This window comes from Trachemys scripta, chromosome 6 (assembly GCF_013100865.1).
Source record: "Trachemys scripta elegans isolate TJP31775 chromosome 6, CAS_Tse_1.0, whole genome shotgun sequence".
Classification (NCBI taxonomy): Eukaryota; Metazoa; Chordata; order Testudines; family Emydidae; genus Trachemys; species Trachemys scripta.
This window is the reverse complement of record NC_048303.1, coordinates 106,808,583-106,830,003: the sequence shown is the minus strand read 5'-3', so window position 1 is coordinate 106,830,003 and position 21,421 is coordinate 106,808,583. Positions and strand designations below refer to the sequence as shown.

General features: G+C 41.1%; 1 protein-coding gene across 3 annotated transcripts in view; it reads left to right on the top strand.

The window, feature by feature from the left end:
* Nucleotides 1–21,421, top strand: part of KDM4C (lysine demethylase 4C) — a 422,176-nt gene that overhangs the window by 389,580 nt on the left and 11,175 nt on the right. For all 3 annotated transcript variants that reach the window (XM_034773514.1, XM_034773513.1, XM_034773515.1), the window contains one exon: nt 18,939–19,058. In XM_034773514.1, the coding sequence (XP_034629405.1) occupies nt 18,939–19,058 (120 nt within the window). The remainder of the gene's footprint in view (nt 1–18,938; nt 19,059–21,421) is intronic.

Sequence of the window (21,421 nt, the reverse complement as noted above, 5' to 3'; positions counted from 1 at the left end):
TGCTACATGATTCAGTCTGTCAATCCAAGCAAATGTGACAGTCACCGATGATTTGTAGACCAAAAAAAAAACCCTCTTCTGAAATAGGAATTCCCTCACCTGAAAGAACTCAAACATCCATAGAAATATACGGGCCTTTTTTTTTTTTTAACCTACAGTGATACATAGAGCCCTTAAAAGAATTATGCTGACGCTAATGTAACCACCTCCTTTTACCAGTGGACCCAAAAGAGCCTTCAGTGTGATGAGATTAATGAAGATTAAGGTCCATCATTCTGTGTCTATCAGTACTTTAAATTCACCACTGGCCATGAAAAGCGGAACAGAACCATTTAGAAATGTGACAGCGAAAGTACATCACTGAAATTTTCAAGACGGCTACTATTGCTTTCAGCATACACCTAAATTTCACAAAGCACCAAAATTATGATCTTCTGCTTTCTTTGTAATAGAATGCATCACTTTTTAGTTACTGTGCATTTGAACAAAAGCTGTCAGTGTAATAGCAAAGCAATTTGAGAGGTTGCTTTTTTGTTTGTTGCGGGGAGGGGTTTAAAGGTTTTTCCCCACCAGATACCTTCTTTACAGCTCTCCAGTGCTGTCCATGTCTGTGAATACCCCCTTGTGATGCTGTCAGAGTTTGAAATGAAAATTTTATCAAGTCCTGACCCCACACTCTGATATACGTAATTGGATGGTACTAGCTTTCTCACTGTTTAATTTTTTTCTTTCTGTCTCTGGAACCTTTGAGATCTTAAATTATTATTACCCCAATTTTTGGGGTCTAGCAGATTGTTTCTGCTAGGAAAAGAAATTGATGAGGGAGTCAGGTATTTGATGCAATCCTGTACAAAGAATCTACAAACTCCTCTTTCCCGAACACAGTAGGAATCAAACGGGTAATTTCTTTGTTTACAGTTCCAAGTCTCCTCCAGTTAGCACTTTGACCAAAAGCTCTCCCTTAGCTTTTTTCTAAGGAACACACTACCAGGACTTTTATGACTTTATCTGGGGCTTCTTTGCTCCTTCTTTGTGTCCATCTATCTTTTTCTGCTGCTTGAACTTCTCTTTCATGCACGACTTCACTAATGAGTGTGCCAACCCCTGTGTAATGGCGTTGGCACCCACCTCTCATGAGTGCCCCCTTCTGGTTGGGCGTGTCTGCGTTCTTTAGTTCTAGTGACCCTTTCGGTAGTTCTCAGACACAGCGCTCCGGCCAAGTCACTTTCTGCATTTTAACAAGCACAAACCCCTTTCGGGGTATACAATCCACCGGGGTCTATCTCAGTACCCCTCTGGTGGTGTCTCTCTCTAACCCTCCCTGGGCTTTGGTCTTTATGTAGTCCAGCCCTGGTATGCCCTCCCTGGAGACACTATCATCCTGCAGCCCTCCCCAGGCTCAGTCCCTGCTCAGTTCTACCAACCAGCTAGGAGCTTCCTCAATGCTCCCCTGGTCCCTGCTAGCAAACTGTCCGTGGCCCTGATGCTCTTCCAGGCAGCCAAGCCTGCCGTTCTTTCTTCTCCTGCTCTAAGCAGCTACTGACTAGTGCTCTCCTCTGCAGTTGCTTTTATATGGCCCTCCTGGGTCCTGAATGGCTGCTTTCCTTGCAGCCACTCTAGCCTGCTTGGAGGACCTCTCCACTGCTCCTTCCCTGGGATGGATGTGGCAGAACCCTGAGGCCTCCAGCAGGTGGCCTTTGGGCCTAGTCCACCCCATCACACCCTGCATTTGCTATATCAGTCCACAAAGAAACCCCTTGGGCCACATGGTTCAACCTCTACTCAAGCCTTGCCATGTCCCTATTTTTTTGAAGATGTCTCCTGTTGTTTTAGCTTACCTGGTTCCATTGTTTGTTTCTTACATTTATACTAAACATAGGGCGGTGGTTACGCCCATCAGCTTCAGTGAGGTTTTGCCCAATTCCCCAACATTACATTATCCTTCTAGGCCTGGACATCTGATGGCTATTTGAAGTTGCTCATGTGTTTGTAATCTCAGAAGTTGTTCAGCCTGAGGTAGATTACTAGGCAGAGTGCAGATCAAAGATGCATGATAAGTACAGTTTATGAAATGGATATGTCCTTTGTGTGTGTGTGTGTGTGTGTGTGTGTGTGTGTGTGTGTGTGTGAGAGAGAGAGAGAGAGAGAGAGAGAGAGAATAGGACTCACTTTATCCTCCACTGAGGTACAATAACCTATGGAGTGAAACATGGCAATTCTTTAAAAGTGACCATCAGTATAACCTATTTTGAACAGGATGTGAAGAAGAATGTTGTGTCCAGTTTCAAGCAGGGAGAATTTAGGTATGTAGAATGTAGTACTAGAGATGGAAGTCAGATAGGAGGTTGAGGTTAAATGCCCCTACTCTTATAGAATTTAATATGGAAATGCTTATTGATCACAGTTGGGGAGGACATTAGATTTTTTTTCTTAGCTGAAAAAGGCATGTCCAGTTACAGTGCAGTGCCTCTTAACATCATGATGGATTATTGGTTTAATACTGATTTTGATAGAAGAGTGTCCTCTACTGAGCGCCCTCACATCGCTTCCCATAGCACCTTTGTCCAAGTTCCATCCAAGTACTTACCAGGCCAACCGTACTTAGCTTACTGGGGTCACAACACTTCCATCAGTGGACCTTCTAAGATGGTGTTTGCAATACCACCCAATAATGGCTTTATTAATCCACCCCTCTCTCCTCATGTATTCTTCTATGAACCCCCAAGAAAATTGAACAATACAGCAGGTGATGATAGTAAGGAGCGCAGCATATAGCTTTTCTGTTAGAGATTATTTATTGCAGTGATATGTCAGTATGCTCAAATGATGGAGACGTATTTTCCCAAGCCAGTAATTGAATTTTTCATCTAATTGCACATATATGTAAACTCAGGGCATAGTGTAGTACACTACCCATTGAAAATGACCTTTTCCCTGTAAAATTAGACATAAAGTTTGCACCATGACTCACAGATAAATGACCCACAGCAAAATCCCAAACTCTCTGCTTCAGAATTTTTAATTAGTTGGGCCAGCTGATTGCTAGATAGAAAAGCATTTAGTGACTGACTGGGTAAAGCAGTAACATACATTGACTTTTTGGAATCAAATATGTACAAGACATGGAATAACAAAGATGGCAACGGTAGAACATTTTAAGTTTCCTTTAGCCGTCTCTCATGTCTGTTGTTTCATCAAAGATTTACAGGCAGTGTAATTCAGCATGAATAGTGTGACTAAGGTCAGACCAGCTGGGGCTTCAGAGCTCAACCAAGTTAGGTCCTATCTCTCAATGCACATATAGTCTCAGAGATTGCTGTTATTGTTTATTATTTAACTGCTAACAACATGTTCAGTGCTGTGCAGGAAGCAAATTAATAAAGAGAGCCTCTGCCCCAAGAAGATGAAAAACGGACACATGCATACAAAACACGGTGGGTGGTGGTAACTTGGAACATTACATGGCTTCTCCCCAACCAAATGTGGAAATTGGACGGACATGGGTTAGTGTTTGTGGACCCTACGGAAGCAGCGAGTCTTGGTCTGCGAAGTCATTCCATGCATAGGCCACGTCAAGAAAGAAGGCCTAAAGAGCTGGGGCACTGAGGCTGGCTACAAAGTACAATATTAGGCTCATCCTACAGTTGGATGTGAATAGGTGGATCCTTGCACCTGTGCAGACCCCTATTGACTTCATTGTAGCTCCACAGGGTACAAGGATCTGCCTGCATGGATCCAGTTTCAAAATCAGAGTCTTTTTTTATTAACAAGAACATACCTGTAAAGATCTTCATTCAAAAAAATCTGCTCTGCTGTACAATCCGTATGACCCCACTGACTGCAGTGATGGTAAGCAGATAAAGGGAAAGTAAGGGCAGAATTTGCCTCCTTATTTCTAAAGTTGGTGGAGTGATAGGATTAAAATTAAAAAGAAAATAGGAAAATACTTAATAAAATTAGCTTTAAAGAATCTGAGCACAATTCTGTCTGCTTGACGCTGTCTGTCTGCTTAATCACATTTACTCAAAGGAGTGTGAGAAGGATTTGGCCCACTGATTCTGCATAATGCCCTACAGAGTGAAAGATGTATGTAATTTTTAACAAATTAAATTAACCTTAAGGAACACATTTAATAATGATTTGTGAAATTTGTATAAGCACCTTATTGCACTTGCAAATCTTGTATTGACACTTACAAATCTGGCACACAGAATGTCGTTCTTTACACACTCAAGTCCCTGTTTACACGCATAGAACAGCACAGACATGAATTTCTGAGATACTTTAAAAGTTTGGACTTAAATTTATTAAAAAAATCTAATCAAGCAGAGTCAGGGTAAAGGCTACCACTTCATCCGTAACACTGTAGGCCCAAGCAGTGCTGCTCATACAATTCAAGGGCCTGAGTCTGACCACAGACTGATTTAAAACAGTGTAACTTTATTAACTTCAACAGAATCACTCTTGATTTACCCAAAGTGTAGGTGAGAGCAGAATCAGACTTTTTTGTTTGTATGTTTGTTTTTTGGTTCCCTGATATACTACAAATACAGGAGAATCAGTATTATTCATAAACAATGAATACAGGGTAGATTAAGGCCAGTTTTATCTGAATCTATCTACATTTGAGGCTTTATAAACCTTTATAAACCTCAATATGATCTTATCACAGTTTCCTGTATAGAACTTCCTCTTTTTTCTAACAGTAGTCTAACTTGATAATGGAAATGCTGATAGAACCGACTTCAGGTGAGATGTTAAATTAAGATAATCTGTAAAATCATCTTTTTAAGAAAAGATAAATCTTACTAATATTTAGCAAATGCTGCTGGAGAGAATTATAAAAGTGAAGACAAGCTTTTGTGCTTTCTTTTTTTCCAATCATGGCACAATTTGAACTTTAATTGCCTTTAAGATTTAAAATTTGGCAAGCATGTACCCTGGTTCACTATATGAAATCCTAGCTTATGACAATAAAAGTACAATGTGTATATCACACCCATACAAACGTCAGTATTAAAGGTTGGGCTCGGAAGGACAGTGTTTGTGATCTAGTGGTTGATCCATGTTTGTCAACAATAGTGGCCTGTCCTATCAGTCCCTTGTTTGGCAGTCAGAGGTTGCTTATGGTCATGGGGATCATGAAGAGTATAGTGGAAGCTATGGAGAGCATGAAGGACGCAACGGAAAATATGGGGGTTAAAGTGGGAGCCAATATAATAGAGTGGAGAAGGGGGAACCATGACAAAAGCAGAATTTTTTCCAAGTAACCCAGGAGTTGCTGGAGAGTTGTGCTATTGGAGGATGAACATGTATTGTGGTGCATTTTAGGATGATCGTTCCTGGGGATTTTTCTCTAACCTTTCTAAGAAAAAAAACTAAAATTATTCTGGATCCAAAAATGCTGCCCAGGCCTCACGCTTATTTTTAGAAATGTCCCTGCAAAATTCTTGGCAGGTTGGCAGCTATGACTGAAGAAGAGACTGGAAGCCAGAAGACCCACATTCTGTTCATGCACTGACTTGCTGTGTGACCTTGGACAGGTCACTTTCTGTTCCTCAGTTTCCACATTTGGAAAATGGGGATAATAGTACTTCCGTCCCTCTTAGGGATTTAGAGACTAAATGAATAAATGTAAAACTTTCAGATCTTTGGGTGAAAGACACTGCAGATGTGGAGAGTATTATTTTTTCAAACTGGTATGCAGAGAAAGAATAAAGGAGTCTTTCTGGTTAAGAGAACAAGTTATATGATTTTGTCACGAGGAGCAAGGGTGTAAGAGGATAGCTTTGGCAACTAGTCCATCAGATTGACTGAACTTGTTAGTGTGGGATTGGAAGCTAGGAATGGTGATTCAAGTTGGCAGCACTTGTAACTGGGAAGGGATGGCTCTTGCTCATGATCATCCCTGACCATTTATTGGTTTTACATTCTCTTAGACCTGTCACGCATCCTCTGCAATCCAGGGTGTCATGTAGCAATCCCACCCAGAGGGCCCTCTCCTGTCCTTGTACCAGGACAGTCACCCCAGTCCTTCCAATAGGAGAGCAGCCCCACTCTTCCCAGCACGAACGCGCACAGACTCTCTGCTGGGAGCATCTTTCCATGGGAGTGTCCCTTATTCCCCCTGGGCCTCTCATTGTTCTTTGGGTCCAGCTCTCCAGCCCTGGAGATGTTAGCAGGTAAGGTTCTCCACTGCTCCCCTCCCTTCAGCCCTCTCCAGCCCTTGACTCTGGCTCTCTGCCCTAAAACCAGCAGGCAACTTCCTCTGCTTCTGCAGCTTCTCCTCCTGCCTTCAGCCTTCCTCCAGGTCCCAACCCTACGGTCTCTTAGGCAATTCCTCCCTCTTCCCAGGCAGGGCCTGCAGAGAGCTTTCTGCTCTCGGCATCTTTCACCAGAAACCTCCTTCAATCTCTTGTCTTTTCCCGACTGACTCTTACCACTATTCCTGACTCTCGGTTCCTGGATCTCTCCCTGATCTTTTATAGCCCCCAGGTGCTGCCCTTTTCATTGGCCAAATTGGGAGCACCTGCTCTGGCACCGAGGTGCTGGACCTACTTCATTTTCTGGAGCCAGCCACCCTGTGACACAGGGGTGCTGGAGATTGTGCCCAGACACACGTATGTGTGAAAGGTGGAGGAAGTCAGAGGCTTTCCCCCTCCCACCTATGCAACCATGTACAGTGGCTGGGCATAAACTGGTGCTAATACTCTCTTGAGTACAAGGGAACTGCAGCAACATTAGCCTCTCCATAGTAGATGGGAAAGGGGTGGGACAAGTGGTATTGTGTGAGGGAGAGCATATTGCAACTCCCAAAATGGTGATGCAGCAATTAGGCTCCCCTCCACTTGAGGCATTGTGCCTAAATGAGGCACAATGTATTCTGGGGTCCTTAAGATGCAGTGCACCTCTGCACAACCCACAATGAGAGTCTGTGTTTTCAGGGCATAGTGTAGCCCAAATTTAGGCCCCATCTATCTCTGTGCTAGCCCCTAGTGTGGCACCTACCATAGGTGCTTAGTAGTGGGGTGTTCCAAATGGCATTCTCCAATTCCAGTTAGAATAGTCACCATTCAGTGCAGAGTTGTCAGTCTGCACCAATCAGTTAACATTAATTTAAACATCTATTGGTGCTATTAATGGGTGTTTTGGTGGTCAATGAAATATTATATTGCAGCTGAAATATTAGTTGTTTAAACTGAACAGATATCAAGAGAATCATTAGAAAGCATTCATGATTGCTTAATCCAGTCTTCCATTTTCTCTCTAAGGAAAACATAACATGTAGCGTGTAGAAGAAGGTTCATTAACATTTTAAGGACAAGAGTTTAAGCTTAAGTATAGATTTCGTACTGTGCATTCTGATTGTCCTTGGGATACATACAGCTAATTCACTGGACTATAGTCACCCTTCTGTTACTCCAGTTTTATGCCAATGTGGCTTCACTGATTTCAGTGAAGTCACACCAGTCTAAAAGCAGAGTAACACTATGGTGAATCAGGCCTGCTGTCTTGGATATTAATATGCTTCCTTGCGGTATGAATAGCTGTTACTGTTTAGATAAATTCTGGCTGTGGCATATTAACTACCACTCTTTTTCATTCAACATGACGTGGAACATATGAAAAGCTAGGTTTTGGATTTCAGAAATTTGCATAAGAACTGTCCATGATCAATTTTCCAAAGCAAAATATTGTTTGACAGCATTTTGACATCATGAGATGTGTGCAGAGAGTTCTACAATTTCTTACTTCCCTTCCGTTTAATGATATGAGTAAATAAAATATATTCACTCTTCTCAACTATGATGCCTTACCTGTCTAGCTGACAAGCTAGTCTAAATCAGTGGTGTTAGTAGTAAATACGTTCGTCGTATTCTTTATAAAACAATCACTTGTAAGCTTAATCGCTTACACCAAAACTGAAAGCTAGTGCACACTAAACTAACATAAGCAGATGAGACAGCTTGCACTATGTGCATTAACAGAATGGGCTTGCTGACATTTCAGTTCAATCCTTGGTGGTGCTCTGTCTACCCAGGGAACCACAGTTGAGTCACCTTTGCAGCTCTGCCACATGAACCCTGTTCTCCCCTGTATTTTATACAATAAAAGCTGACTTGTCATGACAGCTCTCACACCATGTGTTCAGTTCTTTATGCCCCCCTTCCCCACACTTTATACTGTGTTAAGCCCCTGTTTGAAACAATCTGCAGATAATTTCCATTACTACAGAGAGCAGTCTGCTAATGAGAGCATTTTGATAGCTGCATGGTAGGATACTGCATTAAGCTAAATTTCTAAATTCAGGAGGGAAAAATTATAGCTATAACTTAATACCATTCATCTAAAGACAGCTGGAAGACCATTTGTATGCAGAAGTCCAGCAGCCATACATGTTGCTTCCATAATGATATTTCTATAGATTTTTATAGAGCTTCCACGCTGATATTTTGCTGCTGAGCATTTTCCTGGAGAAGGTTTGTAAATTTGCTTGAAAACCTTTCAGTGAGAATAAGATGACCTCAGCCTCCAAATAATTTTCTGCATGTTATTTAGGCTTTTTCTGAAGTAGCCATTTCCAGTCAAGGTGTATTTAATTAATTTCTGTGAGTGCCGTGGCATACTCAGATTATCCTCCTGCTAAATTGACTTCACTGCTCCAGAATAAAAGGGAGGGTTGATTGGTTTTTAGGCATTATGCAAACTCTGCGGGTTGTTTTTCAGAAACTTCACCACTTAGTACCTAAAATCAAAGGCTTTGATGAGTTAGTGCCAAGGCTTGATCCATTCCTTGAAATAAAGGTTAGGTGGATGGCATTTTACATTGAACAGTCATTCTGGATTTAAACAGCATTTCTGGGAGCACCATATATATAAGGGGAACAGGAGAGTTTATCTTTAATAGTTTGATTTTAGTAGCTTTTACTTTTAATTTATGTAGTACTGTAAAAGGACATGTAATTTTACAGAGAGCTATAAGAGGCAAGGCAAGAAGTTTGTAGAGGTGAGGTGAAGGTTTAGAAGGCATGTGGACTGGAGGGTCTGATCAATATAGTAAGAGAGTTAAGGAAGAGAAGCATAAAGAAGAGATGCAAAAAGAGTGAGGGGGTAAGTAAGGAGAGGGAGGGAGAAGACCTAGTGGATATGACTGAAGCCAGCAAATGGAAAGCAGGAGGGTGTGATACCTGGTGATAGGATGGAGAGATTTAAGAAGGCAGAGGGGTGGTACCTGAGGAGAAAGCTGCTGGTGGTAGAAATAAATGATTCCAGGGTCGGTGGTAAGAAAAGTTCACACATTTCTTGGTCTGCTATCATCACAAGACTATGAGGCTTTGCAGGCCTGTGCTTGCTGCTAGTGGTGATAATGCCTTCTGAAATAGTGGAATGAGTTCTAAACACTGCCCCTGGAAGATTATGGGGTCCTAGGGAGGGTGAGTGGAGGGAGCTGGGGCACTGAGGCACAGCTGGTGTCTGGTGTACTAACTCACTCATTGAAGAATTAACTCCAGTTTCTATGTTCATAATTTATTATTGTTGTTTTTTTCTAATTATAACAACACTTCATAATAGTTCCAGCTTTAAAATTTAGTTACCTAAAGTTAAGCCCTAAATTATGATTTAGGAGCCCAGTTCAACTGATTCATAATTAAAATACATAAAACAGCTGCTAGCATACACATTTAGGTGCCTGGCTGTACGCATCCAGATTTTGAAAACTGGACCCAATGTTCTCCTGTTGTGTTTCTGTGTAGAACTCTTTATTACCTACTGCTCCACAGCCGCTGAGTGGGCTGTACATTGTGAAGTTTCCCTTATTTCCTCGCATATTTCAGGGGGGACTTGCACAACTTTGGCTAAGGATAAGTTAGTAGAGGTAGTACAGCATAATACAAAACTAAAAAAAAAAATGGGTCCCAGCACTACAGCCTACACAGGTGAGTAGTCCCCCTGACTATTTAAAATAAAATGAAATTGGTATCAATGGGTATACTCATGTGAGTAAAGGCTGCTAGATTGGGCCCTCTGTTAATATAATGGGGAACCTGATTTCTTACAGATGTCACTCTCTCTGTTAATGCCATGCTCTCAAATGAGGTGATGCATACCATGAATAATGCATAGTCCTTCTTTATGTAAACTACAAAGAAAGCTTGTAGTATGGCCCTTCTCTGTAGTGTACATAAAAACTGTTTAATAAATTACAGAAAAACTGACCTGTAGTGAATATGGGCCGAAGATATTACCTATGCCCTCGAGGGGAGAGGGATAGCGCAGTGGTTTGAGCATTGGCCTGCTAAACCCAGGGTAGTGAGTTCAATCCTTGAGGGGGCCATTTAGGGATCTGGGGCAAAAATCTGTCTGGGGATTGGTCCTGCTTTGAGCAGGGGGTTGGACTAGATGACCTTCTGAGGTCCCTCCCAACCCTGATATTCTATGATTTCTGTGAAGGTCAGAGAAAGGAGCCAGTTTAGCAAGGTAGATCCACTTGTGCCAGTTCAAGAATACAAACTTAGAAATCTCAACTAAGTCAGGTGTGGGAACCTGTGTGACTTAGAGAGAGAGAGAACCAATGCTTATTCGGACCTTGGCAGCATTACAGAGGCAACCTTTCAGAGTGATAAACATGAACAATATTTCCAGTGTACTCTCTTCTGTGTACCAGACAGCTTTTCTACAGTATCTGAAGTACATTTCTTTTCTTTCAGTTTTTTCCTAATTTATTTTTTTAGCCAACGCAAAGGAAATTGCAGTCTCCATTTACTGTTATAGACACCTGAATGTTATAGTGCTGTGTTCAAGAAATACCTGGCATTTCTGGAAAAAGGCACTACTCTCTCCTAGCAGTCAATAACATTCTGGTGACTATGGAAGTCAGTCTGAGTCCTGAAAGCATGACCGTCCGTATGTATCTTTTACAATGTAACATTTCATCCTCCTCTTCCCTTCAAAGCCTGCTGTGTGAGAGCAGCTGGTAGAACTGGATTTAGCAATCTTCTGCAGAAAAAAGTTCTGATCTTATCAAGATGGAAATTGATTTTTTTCTTCTTGCTATAAGTAGTTCCACAGGGTGCACATGCAACAGTATGAGTGGGAGCAAGGGCGCAAACAGAATTTTCCTAAGGAGGGGGCCCAGAGCTGTCCCTACCCTGGTCTGCACCCACTTCCAAACTCTCTCCCACTACACACAGCTCTAAACACATTCCCCTCGTTCTGCCCACGCTCATCTCCATGTTTTTCCCACCTCGTTGTCCCTCAGCCAGGTCCGTGCTCTTCCCCCCACATTCAGCCCCGTGGCCTCCCCGCCCCACACCCGACTCCAAGATCTCCTTTCTGCACCCAGCCCCGCAGTCTGCCTGCCTCACGTTCAGCCCTGAGCTCTAACTCAGAGAGGAGGCCAGGCTGAAGAGCACCATCCCCAGCAGGGGCCAGGCAGCTCTGGGAAGCATAGACCCCATCTTCATGCAGCTCCACTTGCTCAGGAAGTGCCAAAACCCCAGATCTAATCCTTCAACCCTTCTGGGGACTGGGAGGTTCCTGGACCCCACTGCTCAGGCTCTCCCCAGGAGCTGGGGTGTCCCTGGGTGCTAAAGGACTGGAAAGGTGTGGGAGCTGCATGGGGTCACATGGCCACTCCAGTTTGGTCTGGCTGCCCCTCCAGTATGACAGAAGATTTCAGATCCAATTTTCAGACCTATTCAGGACCTAGGCCTCTCACCCATTGCATGCTTAAGTGGGAGGTAAAATACAGCTATTCAGGCAAGATGTTCTAGTCCAGTGGTTCTCAAACTTTCGTACTGGTGACCCCTTTCACATAGCAAGCCTCTGAGTGTGACCCCCCCTTTATAAATTAAAAACACTTTTTTATATATTTAACATCATTATAAATGCTGGAGGCAAAGCAGGGTTTGGGGTGGAGGCTGACAGCTCGTGACCCCCCATGTAATAACCTCGTGACCCCCTGAGGGGTCCCAACCCCCAGTTTGAGAACCCCTGTTCTAGTCCAACAAACCTGTGGCTGCTTACATACAGACACCAAGATGGTCAGGAGTGAGGATCAAGTCTGCGATCACCACCAAAACCACTTTATGCTCACTTGAGTCAGCCACCTGTGGGTGATATGACCACACATACTGAGCCAGTTTATTACAGTAGCATCAAAACAATTAACAAAATCCAGCTCTGCTGAGGCAGCTCTCTGACAGTTAGAATAAGCGATGGTTGGCATTTTCCCCATTTTGCATGGGATGGTTTTCTAGTAGCATTTACAGGCCTTGCTGCAGTACATGAACTTGGGACAAGAATTGATTCATTTTTCCCCAAAAGGTGCCATGTGAGCCTACACCTTCCCCCTGTTTTAAAAAAAATTCTAATGGGCCATTGTCATTCCTACTATATTAAGTGTTACAATGGTTCCATGGTCTCCCTGTCTTTGATTGACTAATGCATTTTTACACACCAGTCACAGAAAGAGAAGCAAATTTGAAAGGGTAGGAACTCATTTAATCCCAAGGACCAAGCCTCTTGAGTTTTAAACTAACTGTTGAAAGGCAGAAAATTACCCAGCCTAATGAAGGGCTTTTCCTGCTGGTAAATTCAGCGGGAATGTATCTGTGGTATTTGTTGCCAGTTAAGAATATTCACAGGTATTTCTTGGAAAGCTTTTTGCTTTTCATTTATTTAAGATGAAATGTACAATCTTAAAGCATTGATTTATTGACCTGTTACAGCTTTTAGATCCTTTGCATTTTATTCCCTTATCTACAACAGCTGACTTCCCTCCCCTGCTGAAAAAATGCTAAACACAAATTTTCTTTTTTTAATAAAATTCCTTACTTTGACTATACCAGTGTTTTCCTTTGTTAGTTTTCTTTGGCATCCTTCAGGTAAAATTTTCTTTAAATTAAGATTTTCTATTATTCTTAGCCATAAAATAATTTCTTCCTTACTCACAAGACAATACAGCACAATACAGACATTAAAGAGCACAGTATTTTTTCTTCCCCTTCCACTTTATTTTGCGGCTTCTTTTAGCTACTCCCTTCAGATATGAACCACCTCTACAGAGGGGGCTCTTGTGGGCATTGAACTTTAGTCCCATTGATTTTGATGACCACGTCACAGAATGTTCTTTTTAATATGACTTCGCTGAAGATGTGGCAGAGGAAGGTATTCATTTTTCAATCTGTAGTGCTTTGGGTAAAGCCCAGAAGTACCCAGTGGCTCTTATAGTTGTATCATTCCCAAAGTAATTACTAATATATTCATTCCATATTCTGTAATGATATTGCCAGGCAAAACAGTTAAAATGGAACTTGAAATATCCAAAAGGCAGCTGTCTTTGGCATACTTTGAGAATGGTCTACATACTAATCCTTCTGTTCAGGAGTCATCTTCTCCATCTCATCTAAGATCAGAATAGTCATACTTGGGTCCTGCTAGTGAAGGCAGGGGGCTGGACTCAATGACCTTTCCAGGTCCCTTCCAGTTCTAGGAGATAGGATATCTCCATTAATTTATTTATTTAATTTATAATGTAGGTATTGCAAGGCAAAGCAGGAAAGCATGTGTGTGTTTTCCTGCATAGGGATGCTTTCCTGAATTGGGCCTAAAGATGATGTGAGGATAATCTATGCTTGGTAAAGGGTTTTCAGTTGTAGAACAAGCTCTTAGAGATGAATAGGCTATTCCAACGCCTAAGCAAATTTAGGGCATGCTGCAAGACCTTGCTCTTTGATAAAGCTATTGCAGCATCACTGGAATATATATATTTTTTAAAGTAAATTGATTTATATGTTCCAAACAGAGCATCCTTTGAGGCCCGACTCAGTCCCAGTTGAAGCCTTTCATTGACTTTAATTGGTTTTGTATCAGGCCCATAAACAGAGCAAGAAGAACTAAAAACTGCATGTGAAGGAGGTGAGATTGTGCTACAATAATTTACAGATACTATATGTTCTATACGTTCATCTCTTTGTTGTAAATGGATTGACAGTATGAAAATGGGGTTAATTCAACAAGAGGCTGACTGCAAACAGGCAGAAAAGAGAACAGAGGTAAAGACAGTGACCAGACAGACTTCTTGAACCAAACTATTGTTTCATTTCAACAGTAGGACCAAAGTATGTAACAAGAGAAAAAGAATTTTGAAAACGCATGTTGGCCAATGAACCTTGGTTCTCTTTAGTACCTACATGCAGTCAAACTCTTCCTGAATTAACCCCATGTTTTCATATAGTAAACCCACTTACAACAACCAGAAGAACAAATAGAATGTGTAGTATTCATGAGTCCTTCACACTCCATGAAATCCACTAGGATTTTGCCATGCAGATTTAATGTATCTGTGTAGCACTTTGATTAAGACTCAGGGGCACTACAGAAAATTTTAGTAAAGTCCCCTGACTTGCTGCCCAGTATATTGTCATTCTCATTATAGAGTTAGGCTCACAAGCATTTGAACAAGCAATTTTATGGTCAGTCACTGTATTCAGAGGCAAATATGATACTTCAGTAAATATTTTTCTGATATCTGTGGTTAAAGCATTACTTGCTATTTTCCCTTATTGGAAAAGTAGTTAATGAACCCAAAATTGAATGCTGCCTAAAACAGGTTAGATTCACGTTAATACAGCCACACACAAAAAGCTTGAAAATGTTTGCAGTTCTGTGATTTACGATAATAAAAGAATTTTCATAACACCATAAACAGGTGGACTCAGATATTCCACAGCTGATTGGTGCTTTATGTACCAGCAGGTTAGATCCACTAATGTGGCATAAGATGGGCAGTGTTACAATTTCATTTACTGCACAGAATATATGAAACTCTAGAGCAAATGCATGTGATTTACACTTCAAACCCAGAAATTACTGAGTCTGGAGATTATTACATCTGGTACAGGGAGAGATAGAAGGATCCCGTTTTTCTGGTGCCTGGCTATTAATTATACATCTGACAGATTAGATGTTTCAAATTAACAGTATCCAGTTTGGTCTGTCTAAGAAATATGTGTAACCTTTCCCCTGAAGAAAATGTGGGAATCAATTTTTCAGTAGTATGTTAATACAATAGACTATATTAAAAGCACCAGTGATAGAATAGACAGAAGTAAAGAACTCCATGGTAGAATGGAATACAGGATATCTAGTACAGCGGTTCCTGGAAATTGTTTCCTGGACCATTGAAATCCTCAAAGCATTTGCTAATGGTCTCTGGACAGCTGGCTGATCATAGAGCTGGCTCTCCTTAGTTTTAGCTGGTAAATTGGACTACAAGTAACTGAGATACATTAAATCCTATCCTCTGTTAAATTTCCATATGAGCAGTTATGGGCCTTATCCCAGGAATGTTATGCAATCATAGGCTGCAAGCTTGTCTTTTGGAAGGTGGAGAGGAAGAAAAGCAATAAAGGCTAGTATTTGTAGTTACATTGAGGTACTGTTTGGTTTGATACCACAAGTAGATCATTTGTTTTTTAGACAAGCTGATGGTTTTGTATAGTAGTCTTAAAATTATGTCCAAGATACACAGGCAGGCTTTGTTTTTCTTTTTATGTTATAACTTTAAATAAATAAAGGTAAGGGAGGAAAAATAAAAGCATGCTACCTGGTGTTTTCAGCACCATTATAAATGGGAGGAAAAGCGGTTGTGAGTGTTTCTTTTAAGATGTGGTTCATGCTATTAATGAGTTTAAGAATCCCTGAATGTGGGTGGAGCCAGCTGTGAGGGACTGGGATCAGAAAACACACATATTTCAGCATATCTCATCAGACTGCGCCAGCCAGGCTGTGTGAAGCTGTCACCCTGAGAGAGCCCCTAAGGAATGGCAGTGGCTGTACTGCCATCTGTCCTCCTGTGAGGATATCTCTGCCCACCGAAGCATGGCTACCTCAACAAGCTCAGTGGGATACAGTTTGCACTTCCTTGGGCTCATGGGTTAAATCAAACTTGTGGACTACGTCTAGGGATTAGGAGATGTGGCTAGCAACAAAATAAGTTTATAGCTCATGGATGTAAATAATAGGTGATAAATAGGGCTGTCAAGCGATTTAAAAAATTAATCGTGATTAATCACGCGATTAAATAATAATAGAATACCATTTATTTAAATATGTTTGGATGTTCTACATTATCATATATATTTATTTCAATTACAACACAGAATACAAAGTTTACAGTGCTCACTTTATATTTATTTTATTACAGATATTTGCATGTAAAAAAAAAGAGATACTGTAGTATTTCAATTCACCTAGTACAAGTACTGTAGTGCAATCTCTTTATAATGAAAGTTGAACTTACAAATGTAGAATTATGTACAAAAAATAACTGAACTCAAAAATAAAACAATGTAAAACTTTAGATCCTACAAGTCCACTAAGTCCTACTTCAGCCAATCGCTCAGACAAACAAGTTTGGTTACAATTTGCAGGAGATAATGCTGCCCACATCTTGTTTACAATGTCACCTGAAAGTGAGAATTAGCGTTCGCATGGCACTGTTGTAGCCAGAATCGCAAGATATTTATGTGCCAAATGCGCTAAAGATTCATATGTCCCTTCATGCTTCAACCACCATTCCAGGGGACATGCGTCCATGCTGATGGTGGGTTCTGCTCGATAACAATCTAAAGCAGTGCAGACTGATGCATGTTCATTTTCATCATATGAGTCAGATGCCACCAGCACAAAGTTGATTTTCTTTTTTGGTGGTTCGGGTTCTGTAGTTTCCGCATCAGAGTGTTGCTCTTTTAAGACATCTGAAAGCATTCTCCACTCTTCGTCCCTCTCAGATTTTGGAAGGCACTTCAGATTCTTAAACCTTGGGTCAAGTGCTGTATCTATCCTTAGAAATCTCACATTGGTACCTTCTTTGCATTTGTCAAATCTGCAGTGAAAGTTTTCTTAAAACGAACGTGCTGGTTCATCATCCAAGACTGCTATAACATGAAATATATGGCAAAATGCAGGTAAAACAAAACAGGAGACATACAATTCTCCCCCAAGTAGTTCAGTCACAAATTTAATTAATGCATTATTTTTTTAACGAGTATCATCAGCATGGAAGCATGTTCTCTGGAATGGTGGCCAAAGCATGAAGGGGCATATGAATGTTTAGCATATCTGGCACGTAAATACCTTGCAATGCCAGCTACAAAAGTGCCATGCGAACGCCTGTTCTCACTTTCAGGTGACATTGTAAATAAGAAGCAGTCAGCAGTATCTCCCGTAAATGTAAACAAACTTGTTTGTCTTAGCAATTGGCTGAACAAGAAGTAGGACTGAAAGGACTTGTAGGTTCTAAAGTTTTACATTGTTTTGTTTTTGAGTGCAGTTATGTAACAAAAAAAATCTACATTTGTAAGTTACACTTCCACAATAAAGAGATTGCACTACAATACTTGTATGAGGTGAAATGAAAAATACTATATTTTATCATTTTTACAGTGCAAATATTTGTAATAAAAAATAATATAAAGTGAGCATTGTACACTTTGTATTCTGTGTTGTAATAGAAATCATTATATTTGAAAATGTAGAAAAACATCCAAAAATATTTAATACATTTCAATTAGTATTCTATTGTTTAATAGTGTGATTAATCATGATTAATTTTTTTGAGTTAATCACGTGAGATAACTGGAATTAATCAGCAGCCCTAGTGATAAGATAACAACATTCAGGTAAGAGTCAAATGAGTTATTATCCATGTAAATGCTATTGCAGTCTCCTCGCTCTCACTTTGCTGTCATTAGTCATTATGATTAGGCGTTTAGGTGCCTGGAGGCCCTTGGCTACAAGAGAGGCTAATTTTCATCTCTCAGTCTGATATCTTCTCAAATGTAAATGCACGATGAAGTGAGATGCGTTGTGAAATAATAAATATTTTTAAAATATTTGGTGTGAATTTGTTGCTCACAAAATGGCAAGCATTACTGCAGTAACTAGACTAACAACTAGGTGCAACTACAAACAATTGTCAGTGTACCTCAATGCTATTTTGCAACAGCCCTGCTATTCCAGTTCTCGGTCTGCCATTAATGCAGAACAATTTGCTGACTGACAGGGAGCCAGTACAGGTTAGGATGTTCCCACTAAATCCACTTTCATTTGTGACTTGAGTCATAATTTGAACCTGTGGTCTGCTTTACGTGGGTGGTTAGCTGGCTGATATGGCCCCGGAGGAAAAGTGGCTGCAGAATATTGCCTCCTCAGCTAATATAGAGCTGACATAAAGACTCTTCTCTGGTCCTTCACACAATTCCGAGTGTAGACGTGTGGGTGGGGGTGGGAATGGTGTGCTCTGCTCTCTGGCTATAGTGGGCTGGCAGAGCATCCCAGAGAGTGAGTGGTTTAAAGCCAGCATATGTTATACAAGGAGCCAAGCCCAGAGTTCAGGTGATACAAAGGTGGTAGTAAACCTTTAAATTCTTTTTGTGCATATATACCAGCGAAGCAAGGAACCTGCTGATGCTCTCAACATTGTAGTTTGATCAGTCATGTGTATATTGCAATCAGTAAACATCTAGCAGGAATGCATTGGTGTTAGCAAAATATAAATTGCTTAAGTATGTAAAAAAACAACCTCCATAAACCTCTGGCAAATATGTAGCTGCACTTTGTTAAACCTCATCTTCACTATGTGACAAAAATGAAATTGGGGGAAAGTAGCACCATTGCTGATAACTATCTGATTCATACACATTGCTTTGACATTGTGACATCAAACTGTTAGGAGTGTTTCTTTGGTCACTAGTTCCTTCTCACGAAGACGAACGGTGTGTTTTGTTGGCCCATTAGCAAGATTATAATGCTTGAAACACACATGATAACTCCCCCTCTAATTATCAAGTTGTAAGAAGCAGTGTACTGCTAATTTCAAAATTTAATTGCTTAATCACTGATTTGAGAAACAATCCCTTGTTTGTAAATAGAGCAGAGACTGCCGGAAGCTGGGTCCACCTGCAGAGGGAGAGGTGGTCCAAGTGAAGTGGCCTGATGGAAAACTGTACGGGGCAAAATATCTGGGAGCAAATGTAGCTCACATGTATCAGGTGAGTGCCCATATTTTTTATTATGTGCATATTAGGAATTTTCTTTCAAATGTCTTCATGTGTATTACAAATAACTCATTCCACACCAAAGTTGGACTGGCCACAGTTTTAAAGTTCTGGAAGGCAGGGGTCTGAGTTAAGTACTGACTCTTAAACAGTAATGCCTTTACCTTTTCAGATAGAGCTGTCCCCAATTGTTTACAATGGTTGAGCTGCTGCTGTAGCTAATTATTGCTATGTACAATCCTGTAACTTTAAAATTCCAAAGGAAGAGAGGGTATCATTTTATAGGAACTCAGGGTTATTCAATAGACCACATCCTATAAAACAAGACTTCAGTATATTACGTTGTTTGTTTGCTTTTATTAAGCATTGGTAGTCATTTAATTAATGGTATAACTGGGCACCTAACTTTAATGAGCTAGCGAAGTTTCAGAAAAAGGGATGAGAGAAAGGACAATGAAAAACATAGTTTCAATAGACACATTTTCAGCTGTTCAATGAGGAAATCTTCTATTAACTAACATGTACATTAAGGCATGTTATAAACTGTAGAGAGAAAGGAGAACTCGGTACTGTGGACAAGACTAAAGAGCTCAGTCCTGATTTCAGAGACAGAATAATTGTCTGTTTTCAAAAGTGCATGTCTCTGAGAAAAATCAGTCAGCAGCGTTGAGTACCCAAGTGCATGGTAGAAACGACAATAAAACAACCACAATAACAACAACACTTCGGGAAGAATAAGAATATAACTATTTGTTATTTAGATAGAGAGCTATACATATTTGGTATTTCTATACATTTGTATATATATAAACAAATCTTTTCACTTCTATAACTCTTTCCATCCGCCGATCTCAAATTGTTTTACAAAAGTGGACAGGTACTATAATACCCTCTCTGTGCATTAATTTATCCATGGATAAGTGACTTGCTATGTCATGTTGCAAGTCTGTGGCAGACGTGGGAATCAAACTCAGGTCTCCAGATGTCTGGTCCCTTATGCTGAACTTTACACCTTACTGCCTCCCTTATATTTAATATCTGCATATGCTTTGAATATAAGTTCTATATAAAACTTTAAGGATTATTGTTTTATAGCACTATTAATCTTCAAAGTGTTTTACCAAAAAACTATGCTCATGACAACCCTGTGAGGTGAGCCATATTATCATCTTTTTTACAGGAGCAGAAACTGAGGCAGAGAGAGGTTAAGAAACCTTTTCAAGACCTCATAGTAAGTCAGTCAGAATTAGAGTCCGGGTGAAACTCGCAGCCCCACTTCGGACTTTTTATATTGGGTAAAAGGACAGGAGCAGCGTAAAGGGGCTCTCAGTGCCCCATATCTAGCTGTGGGAGAATTCCCCTGGCACAGGAACTATGGAAACAGCCAAAAGGCTGCCCTTCAAGGACACCCTAGCAAGCCCTGGCACAGAGGACATACCAAGGTGAGGAGGGGTGTGTGGAGGCCAGATCACAGCACATAGCACTGTAGAGATTCTGGGAAGTGCTGCAGCCCAGAGAACAGCCTGGGGATACTGCTGTAACATCTCTCCCCTCCCCCTGGGGCTGTCTAAGGTCTGGTCTACACTGGGGGGAGGGGGAATCGATCTAAGTTACGCAACTTCAGCTATGTGAAGTCGATGTACTTAGATCTACTCACCGCAGTATCTTCACTACGTTGAGTCGACTGCTGCTGCTCCCCTGTCGACTCTGCCTGCGCCTCTTGCTCCGGTGGAGTACCGGAGTCAACGAGAGAGCGCTCGGCGGTCAATTTATCGCGTCTAGATTAGACGCGATAAATCGACCCCTGTTGGATCGATCGCTGCCCATTGATCCAGCGGGTAATGTAGACAAGCCCTAAGTTAAGCTAAGAGCTACAGAACAGCCCAGGATTGGGAAGGTGCAAATGTAGTTTAAAGCCACCTTTGCCCCCTTTCTTCCTGTGTTGTGATGTGAGTTCTGTGTTGTGCCTCTTAGACACACAACTAGACCAACAACTCTCTACAAAAGGAGAGACTAGAAAGGGGTGTGTGTGTGTGTGTATGTGTGTGTGTGTGTGTGTGTGCGTGCTGGAACAAGGCTATATGGTCAGATAAAACTTCAACAAATCTATTTTACTCTGATAAAGGAATTCATGTGTGAAAATTCTCTCACATTCATGTGGAATTTGCACAGGGAGCAATGAGAGCTGGGCATGCAGTAACCGTGACCATGTGCACAAACACCTGTGTCAGTATCGCACAGGATATATGCAAGCCCAGTTATCCTGCACGAATCCTAGTCGTAATTGTGCATGCAAAATCAAGTGTGTATTTTTAAGCGCCTCTCTACAAATCTGCCACTTAAGTGTTTGGCATCTC